Here is a 15,373-nt window from a genome sequence, read left to right as displayed (position 1 = left end):
ACTGAAATGCCGTACTTTCATCATATAATCTCACTGGAGCATGAACTTTCTACATTTTCCACCTGAAAGTCAATTATCCCTAAGTTTATGTATAAATTTCATTTTCAGTTCACAAAAACATGTCAATGTTTTTACTAGATGAAAACAGTGAATGCGACGATCTTTGACATTACAGTTGGGAAAACGATGAATTATTAAAATTGTGACAGTTTTCAGTTTCTGTTTTTGTTTTGCATGTACAAGGTTTCAAACAGCTACAGTACAATACACAGTCCACATGTGTTTAGTTAGCATAAAATTGCTTTTATTACAATTTTTATTTTACAAACCACCTCTCTTCACATATAGGCTTTGGAAATAAATGCACACGGAGACAGTATGAATATTTTTTAGGAATAATTTATTGCCAGTAGGAAAGCGTGAGCTTGTGGCAGTATTCAATAAAAACCTTAACAAGACCATAGCATTGCTCACACACACATAGACACCTGAAAAAGTCACGTGTCCATGGATAACTCTGCACTATAAATATATTGGGTCCCATTTTCTTGGTGGAAAAATAAAGAGGTTCCAAAGTCAAAATTTACAAACAAACAAATAAAAAAAGAAAAAAAAAAGAAAAACAACAACAACACAAGAATATGCAGTCGTTCACTGAAGACCCTTTTTGAAATGAGCAGGAGACAATAAACTTTTACGAGTACACTGTGCGGGAAAGCCACGCTCTTCTCTCTTTTTTTTTAACACTTCTTTTTTCGTGAATGTAAGCACAGTAAGGCTGATAATGTCACACCATTTAACTCTTTTTTTTTTGAAAATAAAAGCATAGAATATCTACAAAACCTAGTAAACTTTGAAATCAAAACTGTACATTTAAATTTACATTGAAAATGAGGATTTGTATAAAAACATTTTGCTTGTTTTTTTTTTTTTTTTATAGAAACAAAGATATTGTGGTGAAATACTCTTTTTTTTTTCTCCATGATGTTCTTCCTGTTGTTCTTTGAAATGTTGATCCTTCAGACAATCCACTTCCTATGTGAGATGACAGTTACGTAAAGCGATGGCACCGCCAACTGGGAGGGGCAGGAGTTGGACTGAGCAGACGCAAAGATGCTACAGATTCTCTCCCGTAACTTCTTCTGATCTTCTCAGCCGATTGGCCTTCACAACCAGTCTCAACAACCCCTGTGTTGTGACTCAAATCATCGTGTGTGTGCATGTATGTGTGTGTGTGTGTGTGTGTGTGTGTGTGTGTTGCGTCGTGTTTTGTGTGTCCACATACTGTGCGTGTTTAGTGTGGGTGGTGTGGGAGGGGATAACATAAGGTGTAGCTGTGGGTTCAGGCACTTTTGTTTGGATCCAGTGTCAGACTTCAGTGTGCTGTTGGGAGTCCAGCGCCGGGATGGCCAGCCGCTCAAAGTGGCCCTCGTCGCCGCTTTCGTAGTCGCTTATCATCACCTCGGACTCCTCGCAGCACGCCGACATGTCCGAGCAAGAGGCTGTGGACGTGTACAGAGACATGGACATGTTGTCCAGAGCTGAGGAGTCAAAGTCCCGACTACAACCTAAAGGGTAGCCCCCTCTGTAGCCACCGGTGCCCAGGGTGGAAGCTGGCGTGGTGTTGGCTGAGGTGGAAGTGGCGCCCTGGCCCTCGGTGTCGCCGCCATCGCTAGGGTAGGAGTGCTGCGGCAGGTACTGGTTAAGGCTGTAGAGCTGGGGCAGGGCCGGGCGCTGGCGGACCCCGCCCGAGCCGCCCGGGCTGCCGGGAGACGGGTCCGAGTCTCTGCCCAGCGGCCGCAGCGTGTCGCAGCGGTCGCCGTACTCTGGCAGAGGCGGCGGCGGCAGGTCGTCGTTGGCGGGGAAGTCCTCCGGCGGCGGAGGGAAATCGCTCTCGATGTCGAAGCCGCCGGGATAGTAGTCGGTGTCGATGGCGTTGGGGTCACTGTACATGGGGGCGGGCGACTCCACAACCTCATACTGTGGAAACTCCTGGATTCCAGGAAGTTGAACACTTGGCATCCAATCAGATGTGTCCCAGTGATATCCTGTTGGAGAGGGAAACGGCCGCATGTCAGTGTCAAGGTCGACGCTCAATCACATCTGGTTATTAACATTCACCAAGTACCATCAGGTTAATGTTAAAACCCCACACCATGCAACAGGAACACGGAACAACAACAAGGTCACACCAACACAACGATTGGTTCATTAATACACACTCAACTTTGTGAGACGTTTCAACACACTGACACATTCAAACGAATAATCCAAAAAAATCTTCCTTCTAGCATTTCTTTTCTTTCTTTAAAACATTAAAACATTTGTAAAGACTCATTCTGAGGCCGGGGACGAACACAAGGACGTATCCAATCAAATACAAATTTAGGGCGATGATGAAACCCTCTAGTCCTTGTGGGTTATCATCCGCTGGCAAAATAGTTCAATCTGACAACACAGGTGAAGCAGATGTGGGCGAGATCCCACAATCCTCTGCAGTTCTGAATCTCATTACAGCTCTAAATCAATCCCATCAGTCCTTTAGGATTTCACTCCCATCTCTGGTAATTAAACCACTGGTTCCTTATTCAGATTCAAAAACACATCACACTACTAGTGAAGCTGAGGACTTTTTAGTTTCGTTATGTCTTTGAGGCAGAGTTACTCTTCTTCCATAGATGCTACATTTCAGTCAGTATCTTAAAAAAAAAAAAAAGAAAAGTCACTGTAGATCAGTGACAAACTCTCAACACCAGTTACACAGACACACACACATATACGAACACACATGGCTGGGAATACTTCCAGTTAGTTACTGAGCACAACCTTTGATCACATGACACTCGGATTAACATTTTCTCTAACATTGTCACCACATCAAAGCCATGCATGGGAATGTTTCAGGGGGTAATAAATAGTCTTACAGGAGGGGGGGTGGGGTTGGGGGGGGCAGACGTGACACCGTATGAGGCCACTGATGCAGAAAGCTCTCAGTGGAGCACCAGCTTTGCCTTAGGGAGCAGGGTTAACCCTTTAAAGCTTCGGGGAGCGGCAGGTTAGTGGTTAAAAGTTAACGGGCAGGATGGGAGGGGGGAGGGGGGTTAGGGTCACCAGTGTACATCAGGCAAACAAAGATGAAAAAAGTCACCTCTTGGGTTCTTGAGATCATGAGCCAAAAAAGACTCTTTATATCAGGCAAGAAGGAGAAGAGAAGAGAGAAAGAACAAGTCACATTAGAACCTGAGTGGAAGGAACAATCGGCAAAGAGAACACCAATGAAATGAGGACAATGAAACACTACACGGCTAAATAAAGATAAACAAGGGTGACAGGTTAATTAATGGACGGCAGGTTTGCCATTTTCTTAAACAGACTTCTCCAGGTTGGTAATCAAAAGTTGGCGAAGATCGATGCCGAGACTTGTAGGGCCGCACTTAGGTGCCTGTTTAATTTAGCATTTGCATATCTTAATGAATTAGCAGCTCAATCTGAAAAGAAACAAGTCAGGGTTGGATGTTTTTTGGGGTTTTTTTTGTCAGTGTAAGATAATGGCAGCTCTACAACCTGCACTTCACATCCAAATATCAAGGACAAAACTAGTGGAAGATGGAAGCAATGAAAGAGTACCTTCTCCTTCCACCGTGTCAACAGCACAGTTGACAAGGTGGATTACTGTCACTATGGAGGCTTGTGTGAGAGGTAAGGGAGGGGAGAGTGGGTGGAAGAGACCTAATGTTAGTACAAAAAAATGCTTTTATCATTTCAAATGAAAGAAAAGAAGAAGAAAAAAAAACCAAAGCACACATGGAGAGATGATGGTGGGAACACAAGCAACAATTCCCATTCATGTTGCTGGATATACTACCATACTTTAACATTTAGCCTTTTTCTGTGTCGACAATGAAAATATGGAGGAAGAGGAGGGGGAGAGGGGGGAGGAGGGGGGGTTCATGGCTGAGCACGATGGAGGAGGGTGATAACAAAGTGTGGAGGAGGGTCTGGTTTCTTTTGTTTGTGCAAGATACAACAACAACAACAACATACTGAATGCTACTGGGTGCCATTGACAGTACAGATGGAAGAATCAGTGAAATTCCCTGGAGATATTAACGCATTTCCAACCCTAAACACAGAGAAGAGCCTGAGCGTGTGTGTGTGTGTGAGTGTGTGTTTGGGAGACAAACTGAGGGAATAGAATTACTTTCTCACAACACATTTCAGATTTGTTATATTTTTTTTCTGTTTTCGGGAGGTTTAGATGCAGGATTTGATGACTTATGAGCAGCACAATCCCCCACCATGATATCCCAGTGATGGCACAGGGTAATATGTGTGATAGTGATATGAAGAGGAGCTGGGAGAACGTAACATATGCGCGTTATTATACCCTTGTGATATGTTCCTTGATGTTTGCTTTAAACATCCACTCGTGGCTTCGTTTTTGAAGAAAAAAGAAACAGAAACACATAAAGAGGGAAAAAAGAAGAATAAAAACATGCTTGTAAATAAAAAAAAAAGACCAAAAATATATAAATAAATGGAAATGCAGATGTCTGTCAAACTCAATGAGCCTGTGAGTGATTTTCAAACGGAACATAACGGCTGTCTGAGTAAGTCATCAAACTCCTTTTGTTGAAGCTCAGTTCAGGTAAAGTGAGACCGGCTCAATAGGAAACAGGGTCAGAATGCTTGGGTGTTTTTTTTTTTTTTTTTTTTACACATAATCCCAGGAGAATTACACAGCACAAGATGTTGTGATTGCTTCCGTCTGTACCGGTAGTGATTGAGGACTTACAGGCTGGACCCCCCTATTTAAAACCTTGTTCTGGATCTGTGGACTGATTTGATCCATATGGGAGCTGAAGCCCCGCAGCAAAAAGAAAGAGAAGAGATCACGTGACCCCAGAGCAAGTCATTAGGGTCGTCCATTCTCAGCATGCAGAGAAAAGAGCGTTAGCATTGAAATCAACAAAAGGTAACTGCTGCAAAAGAATCATGCAGGCTGATCAGACCAAAGAAGAGCAAAATGACATTTCCTACATGTATCTGAACATCAGACATTTTCAAAACTCTACTGTCTTTGTTAGTTGTTTTTCATTCATTTTCACTTTAACATGCTGAGTGGCAGCGTACCGTTATCATCGCAGGACTCTGACTGGAAGGAGCTGAGGGACTGGACCTCAGACATGCTGCCCCTGGTGTTATAGGGGTGACAGGCGCTGTCCTCCACAGGCTTCTTGGTCAGGCACGGATCCAGGTCCACCACTTTAGCTGGTAAAAAAAAAAAAGCACAGTACAAGGTTTAGCAAAAAACTGCATGCGTGAGATATAAAAAACATCCTGTAGAGTAGAGTCCAATTATCAGAGCATGGGTTTGTGCAAATAACTGTTTTGCATTCCATTTTATGGGACATTTCTACACTTAAAGAGCTTGAAAATCAATATAAAACGTCTATTTTTCTGGTTGATGATAACATAATGGTCTGGTTCTGGTTTGTTTAGAACATGAGCAAATTTATCTAATGAACTGTGCCTCATGCCAAACAGTGGAACACAATTATTTTCTTTCATTTGGAATCAACTTGGGCAGTACTTTATTTAAAGGGTCTGTTTTTTTTTGGTTTTTTTTAACAATTCTCAACAGGGTTCCTGGAAAGATCTGCATGATTTGGAGTAATTTGGAGGAAATAAAGGCAAAGTTCTGTTATTTCAATTATTTAAAATAGGCTTTTGTTACTTGTGTTGAGTACTTTCAGACTTCCAGGGGAATTTCCATAAAATAACTGCCCCATTCAAACCCTAAATAAATATCCATTCATTATTTATTTATTTTTAGACACTCTCTCCTGCCTGTGCAGTATATGCTGAATTGTATGCCTGCCTGCCTGCCCGAAGAAACATTTACAGGTTAAATGAGCAAATAATTGAAAAGGGAAGCGTACCAATTTAAGACTGTCTCTATTTTCTCTATAATTATAACTAAATGACATCGTCCTTTATGGGAAACCTTTGAGAAAATTAGAGGGGAATTACAGACCCTTAAAATAAATGCCAGAATTATACAAAACATTAACCTGACGGGATTATTTCTGAAATATTGTGTGCCTCCGCTGCATAATGTTCAAGTCTTTTACATGTGTACCTAAAATAAGGTGCTCTGTACAGTGTTAAAAAAAAGAAGGTCTGACAGTGATAATTAAGATGCACAGGCAAGTCACTTACTGTCATAGTCGTAGTCCCAGTTTGGCTTCTGGATGGAGTCACTATCAGAGACCGAGTTGGAGGGAGGGGGTGGGGGAAGGTTGGGCGCCACGCTGCACACGGCCACGGTCTTGCGGTGACCGTGCACAGAGTCCGGGTTGAAGGTGCTGAACTCCGGATGCTCCGGGATGGCCGAGCCCTCGAACGAGTTCCTGTCCAGGTTGTTTCGCGAATCGCTCGGAATGCTGGGAGTGTAGGAGATGGGCCGCACGGGGACCTGCGGCGGGATGTCGGAGTAGATGTTCTTGTTGAGCTTGGCGTCGAAGTACGGCCTCTGGAGGAAGGAGTGAGGCACGCTCGAGCCTCCGTGGTGTTTGTCGTCGTTGCTCTTGGACTTGCCGCGGCAGGCCTTCTTGCGGATTATGATGAAGAGGAGGACCATGATGAAGATGCTGGACACAAAGACCACGATGCCGATCACCTCCTCCAGGCCGATGTTCCAGGACGTGGAGACGAATTCGTTGCGAACTTCCGCGCGTTGGTCGCAGATGAGGCCGCTGAAGCCCAGCGAGCAGTTGCACTTGTAGGAGCCGTACGTGTTCTGGCACTGGGCGCCGTTGGCACACGGGTTCTTGATGCATTCGTCAACATCACTCAGGCACCTGGACAACACACAGGAATCAGGTGAGTGTACGGTCCAAGAACACGCACTTGGCATCGCAAATACAAAACCATCAGTTCATGAATGTCAACTAAAAAGCGTACACACCTGTCTCCCTGGAAACCTGCTTCACACTCGCACACTGGACCGTCCAGACTGTCGATACACTTGCCGCTGTTCTTACAGGGGTTGTCTCTGCAGTACGGCCCCAGCTGGCACCTTGAATTCAAAACAGTTTAACGTGAGCAACCTAAAGAATCCCCCCGCCGAGCTGAGATGTGTGATACAGCGTGAAGGTCACATCAATGCAGTAGTTTGTAGACAATGCTCACTTGTTCTAGTTACAACAACAACAACAACAACAACAGTTTGTGATACCTCTGTCCTGAGTACTGCCCTCTGCACTGGCAGTAGAAGTCGTCAGCACGTGGGACGCAGGTGCCTCCGTACAGGCAGGGGTTGGAGGCACAGGGGCTGATGCCAATCTCACAGTGGGTGCCCATGAAAGAGGCGGGACACTTGCAGAAGTAGCCTGTGGTACGAGGAAGAAGGAGACAGCAGAGTGAAGATGTTAATACTGACTTGGTGTCAAAAGTAGCGTTTGTGTTGTCTGTCAAAAATATATCAATAGTGCAATACCAGATACTGTTTTACTGCTCTCTCTCTATCTACTTTACTTTTTTTGTGGATGGTGAGGGATCCCGCCTTCTGAACCTCTAGCAAGGTTTTAAAGGGGAATTTCCGTTTTTTACAATCTGGACCTTATTTCTAGCAGTAAATGCGATCATTTACTCACCCAGATAACTTTGGTGTCATTACAAGTCGTTCAGACGAAATTAGATCCAGCCGAGAGCCGCGTATATCCGTATAATGAAAGTATATGGGGCAGCGGAATGCAGCCTCTAAATAACACATTATCTGCCGCGAAACGTGTTCATTTCACCAATATTTTGTCATGATACGCTAGTACTATTCCCTTCTGAATCTGAGGTGACCTGTTATCAACATCCGGGGTCTGTAGGTTGACCTAGCATTATAAAGACATACGCGGCTCTCGGCTGGATCTAATTTCGGCGGAAGGAACTCGTAATGACACCGAAGTTATTTGGGTGAGTAAATGATCGTATTTTATGCTAGAAATAAGGTCCAGATTGTAAAAAACAGAAATTCCCCTTTAATATGAAACATATTAATTATTAATTAGCCTGCCTGTAGTTACCCATCGTCAGTAGAAGCCTGCTTCATCTCTTCAAATAAGTACATTTGAAAATGTGTTAAATCAAAGCTCCTCTTAATCTCTCCCAGACCTGAAAAAAGGACTAAAGTGGTGGTGGTGTATACAGGGAAAGGGAGAGCTGTGAATTCAAATGAAGCGGCTTCAGTGGAAATCTGAGTGAGTGCAATGAGCTGAGCAGGACATTATGTACCTCCATTAGGCAGCGAGGTGCAGCTCCCTCCGTTGGTGCAGGGGTTGCTGGAACAACTCTCAGCAGGTGCGAGCGCGCAGCCCGGAGCCACGTCCACGATGTCCTCCAGCACAGCGTGGGGCCGGAGAGCTTTGGTGTTGAGAGGCAGCTCCTGGCCGTTCAGGGCGATGGCCTCCATGCAGCCGCGGAACCCGTTGGTGACGGGCAGGCTGCGTCCGAGGCGAGAGGAGGCGTGCTGGCGTACGTGACCGCCAAAGTAAATGTTGTTGTCGAGGTTGAGGGTGCGCAGGGTGCCCGGCGCCATGCCCGAGGCGGTGTGACCTTGGTCCAGCTCCAGTTTCGCGTAGTTACCGTTGACCTCGAGCGAGACGGTGTGCCACTCCCCGTCGTTAACCTGAGCGCTGTGGACCGACACCAGGCCGGGGCCGCTGCCGCAGTCGAACTTGTACTGCAGGCGTCCGTTCAGGATCTGTCACAGAGGACAAAAATACAGCGTTGGAACGTGTTGAACACTCAATGTGTATTTTTAATAATTAATCCACATGATTAAAGCTTGTAATCAAATCGCTTCATATGATAACTGTCATAAATCACTCCCTATCCGAGAATATAGTGTGTGTTAACGGGAACAACAGATTTCTACAACAATATCACTTTGCCTCACGCCTCTAAAATAAACACACAGGAACTGTAGATATTAAAAACCTTACTGTACATGGCAGTCTGATAAACAATAACTGCCTGCTGGCCAGCCAGGTTTTAGTCCAAAGTCTGGCATGCAGACTGCTTCTCCAGACAGACTCTAAAAGGAATGTGTGGAAAACTGCTTTCTGTTTCCCTCCCAGTCCGAAAATAGCTCCTGTGTGTGAGTTTGTCAACCCACCACCACATTCCCATAGTCCCTCATGAGAAAGGAGTTTTTAAAAATGGCTTTTTGAACCATTCGGCGTAGTTAGCTGGTGCACACACTGGCTGGAAGAAGATGGGTCGCTTGTGTGTTTTATTAAGCCCTTCTGATATGGAAATTCTGGGTGGTAATACAGAGATGGGCCAAGAAATGCACAGGGGTCAGTCAGTCTAGACTTAATTATGATAAGCAAGGTCATTGTGTCGGTTTTAAAGAGGTTGGAGGAATAAATGTATGATTATGCATGCTACACACGCACCTCCAGGATGCTGTAGTCCGTTCCTTTGGCGTACATGACAGTTGCGTGGCTGGAGAAGGTCCGTAGCCTCAGAGACAGTTTCATCAGCTCCTTGTTCTCATTCTCCATCAGATGATATTTCACGTAGCCGCTGCCGCTGAATGTCAGCGAGTGGCCATCTATCAAGTGACAGAGGTTTGTTTAGAAATACAGTAAAAGGACATTTAAGACATTTAGAGACACAGGCATAAAGACGTGGGTGGTCTTACCGGAGCATTTGCCCTTTTTGCTTTCTGGACACACGCAGCTGTAGATGTTCTCTCTGGGATCCGCTACACAGTCCATCCCCTCAGGACAGGGGCTGCTCTCACACAGGTTGTTCAACACGGGACATCTGCCACCTAAGTACCAAAACACATGCGCTGTGAATGGAGGCTCTAACAGAGAATGAATGTATGAATAAATGTGTCTGTTGTGGGAATCTGAGGTGCGATCGCCGTACCATCGCACTGGCAGGTGGCAGTCCTCTGGTGGCGCGGTGTAACGAAGCTGAGGCGAGCCGTGCTGTAAGTGGACATGGCCGTTTTGTCCAGGGAGATGACCTCGTCGCAGAAGCGCAGCGGGCAGTCCAGCCCGGCGCACAGCTTCTGCACCACCCGGAGGATGCGGACCCCCGTCATCTCCTCGATCACGGCCGCGGAGGAGTTCAGTTTACGGAAGACAACCTGAGGGCGAAGTGAAAAGGACTCGGTAAGGAGGAGCAAACACTAATCGATTAGAGAATAAATCTGCAGTGATGCTTAATTAATGATATTGATTAATGGCTGAAATCGTTTATGAAGCAAAAACATCATTAATACTCAGGAATCAGCTGAAACAACAAATTCATCTCAAAACTACTCAGATAATTGATCAATCATTTACCTTTCAATTTTTCACAGATAAAATGATGAGCTACACAGTAATTACAGCCTAGGAAGTTTAAAGGGATAGTTCAACATTTTGGCAAATTGGCCCTTTGCCATAATCCCTATAGTTTTAGGAGTAGGTTTGTTACCTTTATTTGTTGGTGCAAGCTATTCTTAGAACGGCGGAGCAGAGCCGTGAGCTGCTCAGAGCTACGCTACGGAGGCTAATGGGATTCTTGGTTTCCCTCATCAAACTCATCAAATACACAATCCAACAACTCCAAAATGCTCTGGTGGACAAGTTGTGACCTGCACATTCACCACGCTATGAGATAATAACAGAACATTAACAGATGGAGTTGTTTTAGAGGCAAATGCAGAGACTGCTTGCCGAAAACCTGCCCCCGACAGGAACGCGCATCAGCGGTTTTGCATGAATTTACCTGGAAAACAACTCTGTTACGTTAACGTTATGTTATTATCTCAAAGCGTGGTGAATGTGCGGCTCTGCTCCGCCGTTCTAAAAATAGCTTGCACCGACAATTAAAGGTAACAAACCTACTGCTATGACTATGGGGGTTATGGCAATGGGCCAACTTGCCAAAATGTTGAACTATCCCTTTAATGGATGGGTCAATTTTCACTGCCACATCTTCAGGTTAAACATTGTGGATAAAATGAGTACAAATTATCAGCAGTGTTGAAGATGTTTGGTTCTTTTAGAGTCATTTTGATCAGTCACTGCCGTTCAAATCATCCCCAGTCATCAATATTGGTCCTATCAGTTACAAATCAACATCTGGACGAGGAGAGGTTTATTCTTCTCAGCCTTACCTCCTGAGACTGGTAGGGACTTCCTGATCGCTCCAGCGCCAGCAGCACATCCAGATCTCCCTGCTCGGACGGCTGCAGACTCACTAGCTGCACCTCGCTCCTCCTCACGCCGGCGATGTTCCTCAGCGCCCGCTGGAAGTTGCGCCAGTAGTCTCCGATGAACTCCTCGGGAGCGATATTGGCGAAGCGCACGGCGATGGAGTTGTCCAGCGCCTGCCGGGTGACTTGGCGAACATGCACGTTGACGTCGGCGGCCGTGGTGAAGCGGCCGTCGGTCACCGTCACGTTGAGCGGGTAGTGGCCGACGTCGAGGGGCCGCAGGGCGATGACTTTACCGTCGGAGGCGGAGACAGAAAACAAGGCGGCGCTCTCGTCGGCGGACGACGAGTAGGAGGAGGAGGACGACGAAGGGGCCAGGCTGTAGGTGAGGGTGTCGTAGATGTCTTGGTCAGTGGCGTGGATCTTCCCCAGCACGCCCCCGGCGTACTCGTCCACGGCGGTGGAGATGAAAATGTCCAGAGGGAGAATGGCAGGAGGGTAAACGCTCTCCTCGATAATGCGCACGCTGATGAAGGCCGTGGAGAAGAGCGGAGGTTTGCCGCTGTCTGACACCTAATTAAAAAAAAAAAAAAAAGAAAGGTGAAGAAACATTCATGAGGAAATCATTTAAGTTTTCATCTGCAAGAATTATTCATCCAACAGCAGAGGGCAATCAAGCTCTTCCACTGCTCAGGGCATCTACATCCAGTCAGCGCATTAGATACTAAAGCCGTCAAAACATGGACAGATCATGCACTTTAACACTCATACTGTCACATGGATGGTCATCGGCTCTGCAGGAAAAAAAAATAAAGACAAAAAAAAAACAACAACTATGACTCAAGTGTGAGTGTGAAGCTTGTGTGTAACAAGACTTCACACTTAGATCTCATATCCCATCTGCCCACTCTTTTTTTTTTTTTTCCTCTTCTGTTCTTTGCTCTGAGATGACACATCAACACCCAGCACCACACAGCATCGTGCCAACTCAAAGCAAATGTCCTTTATTTATGCCTCTAATACGAGGTGCACTGGGATGTACTGTAGCAGCTTTGTTGCGTCCGCCTGTTCCAATTCATTCCTTTTCTATGCAGGCTAAACGCTGTATTTAAGATTATATTTAGAGGGATTAAAGGATGGAGACGCAGAGACAAACACCGACTGGTTTGAGAGGAGGAGATAGCCAGTGAGTGAGGATGGCAGGAGAGGGACAGAGAGGGAAAAGAGGACAGACAAATACATCAGGTTGCTGTGGCTTGACGGTTAAATCGATACAACCTCTCAACTCTGGTTTCTCCTCAGCGTTGTGACTCACCTGTGCTTGGAGTAGGTAGTGTTCTTTACTTTTCCTGTTCAGCGCCCCCATGGCCACTAGAGCTCCCTGCTGATTGATGTGGAAAGCGTCGTCCTCGTTCCCATCCGCGATAGCAAAGGTGAAAGGTGGACCGTTGTGGGAAGCGTCCCGATCGGTTACGGTGAGCTGGAGAACACTTGTGCCTTTGGGTCGATTCTCCTGTGGGATACAAGAGGGAGTGGGGGGGGGGTTTAACATTCGAGAGGAGGCGGTTGTCGTGAAGCTATTCAGTTCTGTCATGTTTTACTGCAAACGTTTTTTTTTTTCTTCTTCTCTTTCCTTTCTGAAGTGAAGATATTCACCCACAGAACACTGCTGATGTGGGAGAAATGTATTGCAACAGTGACTGTGCCAGAAACTGTCTTCATCAAAGATCTGCCGGGACCATGTTTTTTTTTTTTTTTTTTTTTCCTTCCCCAGCCTCTTTAGCAGCAGACAGAAATGTTGGTGTGTCATGTACAGTTTGCACACATCCGTGGTGTTCCGAAAAGAAATCCTATTCACATTCAATCCTTGTCTCTTTCTCTCTCTCCTAACATCACCAGCAGGTCAAAGTTTTAACTTACTGAGAAATCTCTCACGGTTTTAAACGAGAAAAGAAGTATGATCATATAACACCTGTTCTGAGGTTTTTATATTGGCTCCCTGTAAATTTTAGAATTTCAACCCTGATTTTAAGGCCCTGCATGTCAATATCTGTCAGACATGCTTTTATCATATGAACCACGTTGACCCCATACCAAATGTGCCCCAACATTAGTATCTATTAAAAAAAGGAAGATCTCAAAACATTCCTTTTTAGCTTTGTCTTTGAGTAGTCTGGCTGATGCTTTTAGTCTAGTCTGTGTTTAGCCTTGTGGAAAGCACATTGTGCTTCAACCTGGAATGAAATGTGTTATACAAATACAGTTTTGCTTTGCTTGCTATCCAAAATGAAGTGTCACAGCATCTGATGCTCAAGTTTTCCAGTTGATGAATCCTAATTTGGTGACATCTGGCTTTTCCTCTTGTTGTTCTGAATGAGATGACTTATGACTCAAATATATTTCCTACTTTGCCTTTTTTTCAGTTGTGAAATCCAGTGTCGTCAACTCGTACTCTGCTTTCCCACTTGTCTAACAGCTGGTCCATGATGCTGTGAAGAGGCTTGTGATGTGTCCTTGTCTCTTGCTTTTCTGTGCCTGAAAGGGCTTCAGATGTGTCACCTTCCGTTGACTCTTTCAAGTCACGACTCAAAGCTCTCCTGATATTCCTGGTGATGTGTAAAGTGTGTGTGGGCTCTGTGTGTTTTTTCCCCCTTGTTCTGTTTTAGTGTGATTCTGTGCCTCACTTTGATCAAAGTTTCCACAGCAAAGGAAAATAAAGCCGGTCAGGCTTTTTTTTTTTTTTTTTTTCTCAGGTGCCGAGCAATGTTTCATCGTCAACTGCTGGAACTGTGCCTCCTCGGAGTATCTTTGAAATTACTTTTTCTGTTTTCTAAACAGACGGGAAAATTGGAAAACGGACCCCCTTCCCTTCTACCTTTGGGATCATTATTTGCTTCTTTTTTTTTGGTTACAGATATAAGTGCATCTGCTTTCATTCTTCTCATCCTCACTTCCCTTTACTCCACCCAGCCATCTATTATCAGCTTTAAAACTCACGATAAATACTTTATCTGCATTCTTCTGACACTTAAAATGCAGCCTGTGTCTTCCAGTTTCCTCCCTCTCCTCGTCCTTCTTCCCTCTCATCACCTCTGTTACTGCTCCATCCTCCTACTTGCTTCTTGACATTCTAGTCGCACCGTCTCCCATTATTCCTCCCTGTTAATCCCTCTCTCTGTGTCCACTGCAATCCCCTCCTGCACCTCCCCCCTCTCTTTCTTCCTTTCATTCCACCTCATTTTCATCTCCTCCACACCGACCCATTTCCCCGCTGCTCACCTGGATGATGAGGCTGTAGTTGGACTGGGAGAAGAGGGGCGGGTTGTCATTGACGTCTGAGATGTCGATGTTGATCATGGCGCTGCTTGAGAGAGGGGGCACCCCGTTGTCTGAGGCGACCACCGTCAGAGTGTACCCTGAAGTCTGACACACAGAGAGAGACAGACAGAGAATTAACATATGTAGGCAAAGCTGCTTTTCTAAGCAATAATGCAGCGAGTTGGGTAAACAAGCTTCCCTATTAGGCCTGACATGACTCTGATTGGATTCTGCAAAGAGTGCAATTAGTTCTTCTGTGGATTACAGTGCATGTGTACAGTCAGCATTGAATCTGCTCGTCTCTTCTCTCCTCTTACCCTCTCTCTGTCCAGCTGGCGAGCAACTTTCAGCTCTCCTCTGGCCGGATCGATGGTGAAGGGGCTGCCTTGGTTCCCGTCCACGATGGCGAAGCGCACGCGATCGTAAGACGGCCCGTCCAGATCCTCGGCCATCACCTTGGGAGTCAATCAACAATCTTCGATGAGACCCTTAAGCTACGAAATGTTCATGTTGACTTGTATGTTTAAGACTCTGAAAAACCTCTCTTCTCAATTAGCTTCAGGTTTCCAGTGGGTGGAAAAAAATGTCATCTGCCTCCATGTGCCAATTAGTTAAACAACATTTTATTTGAAATCTAATGACTGTCTGGGAGATGTTAAGAACACCTACACAGTCCTTATGAAGCAGTTCTTTTTTCAGTGAACTCTTAATAAATATAAATGTGTTTTTTCAAATTAACTTCTGTCTTTAATTAGTTGTCATTAATTGCTGTTTATATTTTGGGAGACATGCTTTGAAACCTCTGACGTCTTAATTTAATCAACAGAAAATTAACTAGCA

The 15,373-nt window shown here is 45.2% G+C and overlaps 1 protein-coding gene across 8 annotated transcripts in view; it reads right to left on the bottom strand.

Moving 5' to 3' along the window:
- Positions 1 to 383: 383 nt before the first annotated feature.
- The window catches only part of fat1a (FAT atypical cadherin 1a), a 75,107-nt gene continuing 60,117 nt past the window's right edge, over positions 384 to 15,373 (bottom strand). For 4 of the 8 annotated variants that reach the window (XM_085782884.1, XM_085782853.1, XM_085782844.1 and 1 more), the window contains 14 exons: positions 14,851 to 14,988; positions 14,495 to 14,638; positions 12,531 to 12,728; positions 11,177 to 11,788; positions 9,937 to 10,159; positions 9,704 to 9,835; positions 9,456 to 9,613; positions 8,290 to 8,758; positions 7,241 to 7,394; positions 6,971 to 7,081; positions 6,223 to 6,863; positions 5,134 to 5,271; positions 3,149 to 3,184; positions 384 to 2,048 (listed from right to left, as the gene is read on the bottom strand). In XM_085782884.1, coding sequence (XP_085639010.1) covers positions 1,369 to 2,048; positions 3,149 to 3,184; positions 5,134 to 5,271; positions 6,223 to 6,863; positions 6,971 to 7,081; positions 7,241 to 7,394; positions 8,290 to 8,758; positions 9,456 to 9,613; positions 9,704 to 9,835; positions 9,937 to 10,159; positions 11,177 to 11,788; positions 12,531 to 12,728; positions 14,495 to 14,638; positions 14,851 to 14,988 — 3,834 coding nt within the window. In that variant the 3' untranslated portion in view covers positions 384 to 1,368. Of the gene's footprint in view, positions 2,049 to 3,148; positions 3,185 to 3,627; positions 3,688 to 4,795; positions 4,860 to 5,133; positions 5,272 to 6,222; positions 6,864 to 6,970; positions 7,082 to 7,240; positions 7,395 to 8,289; positions 8,759 to 9,455; positions 9,614 to 9,703; positions 9,836 to 9,936; positions 10,160 to 11,176; positions 11,789 to 12,530; positions 12,729 to 14,494; positions 14,639 to 14,850; positions 14,989 to 15,373 lie in introns of those variants that run through there. The other 4 variants (XR_015036197.1, XM_085782902.1, XM_085782895.1 and 1 more) reach the window with 4 other exon arrangements.

This window comes from Trachurus japonicus, chromosome 1 (assembly GCF_045865225.1).
Source record: "Trachurus japonicus isolate A0001 chromosome 1, Traja_1.0".
Classification (NCBI taxonomy): domain Eukaryota; kingdom Metazoa; phylum Chordata; class Actinopteri; order Carangiformes; family Carangidae; genus Trachurus; species Trachurus japonicus.
The sequence above is the reverse complement of the archived record's forward strand: the minus strand, read 5'-3'. Positions and strand labels throughout refer to the sequence as shown.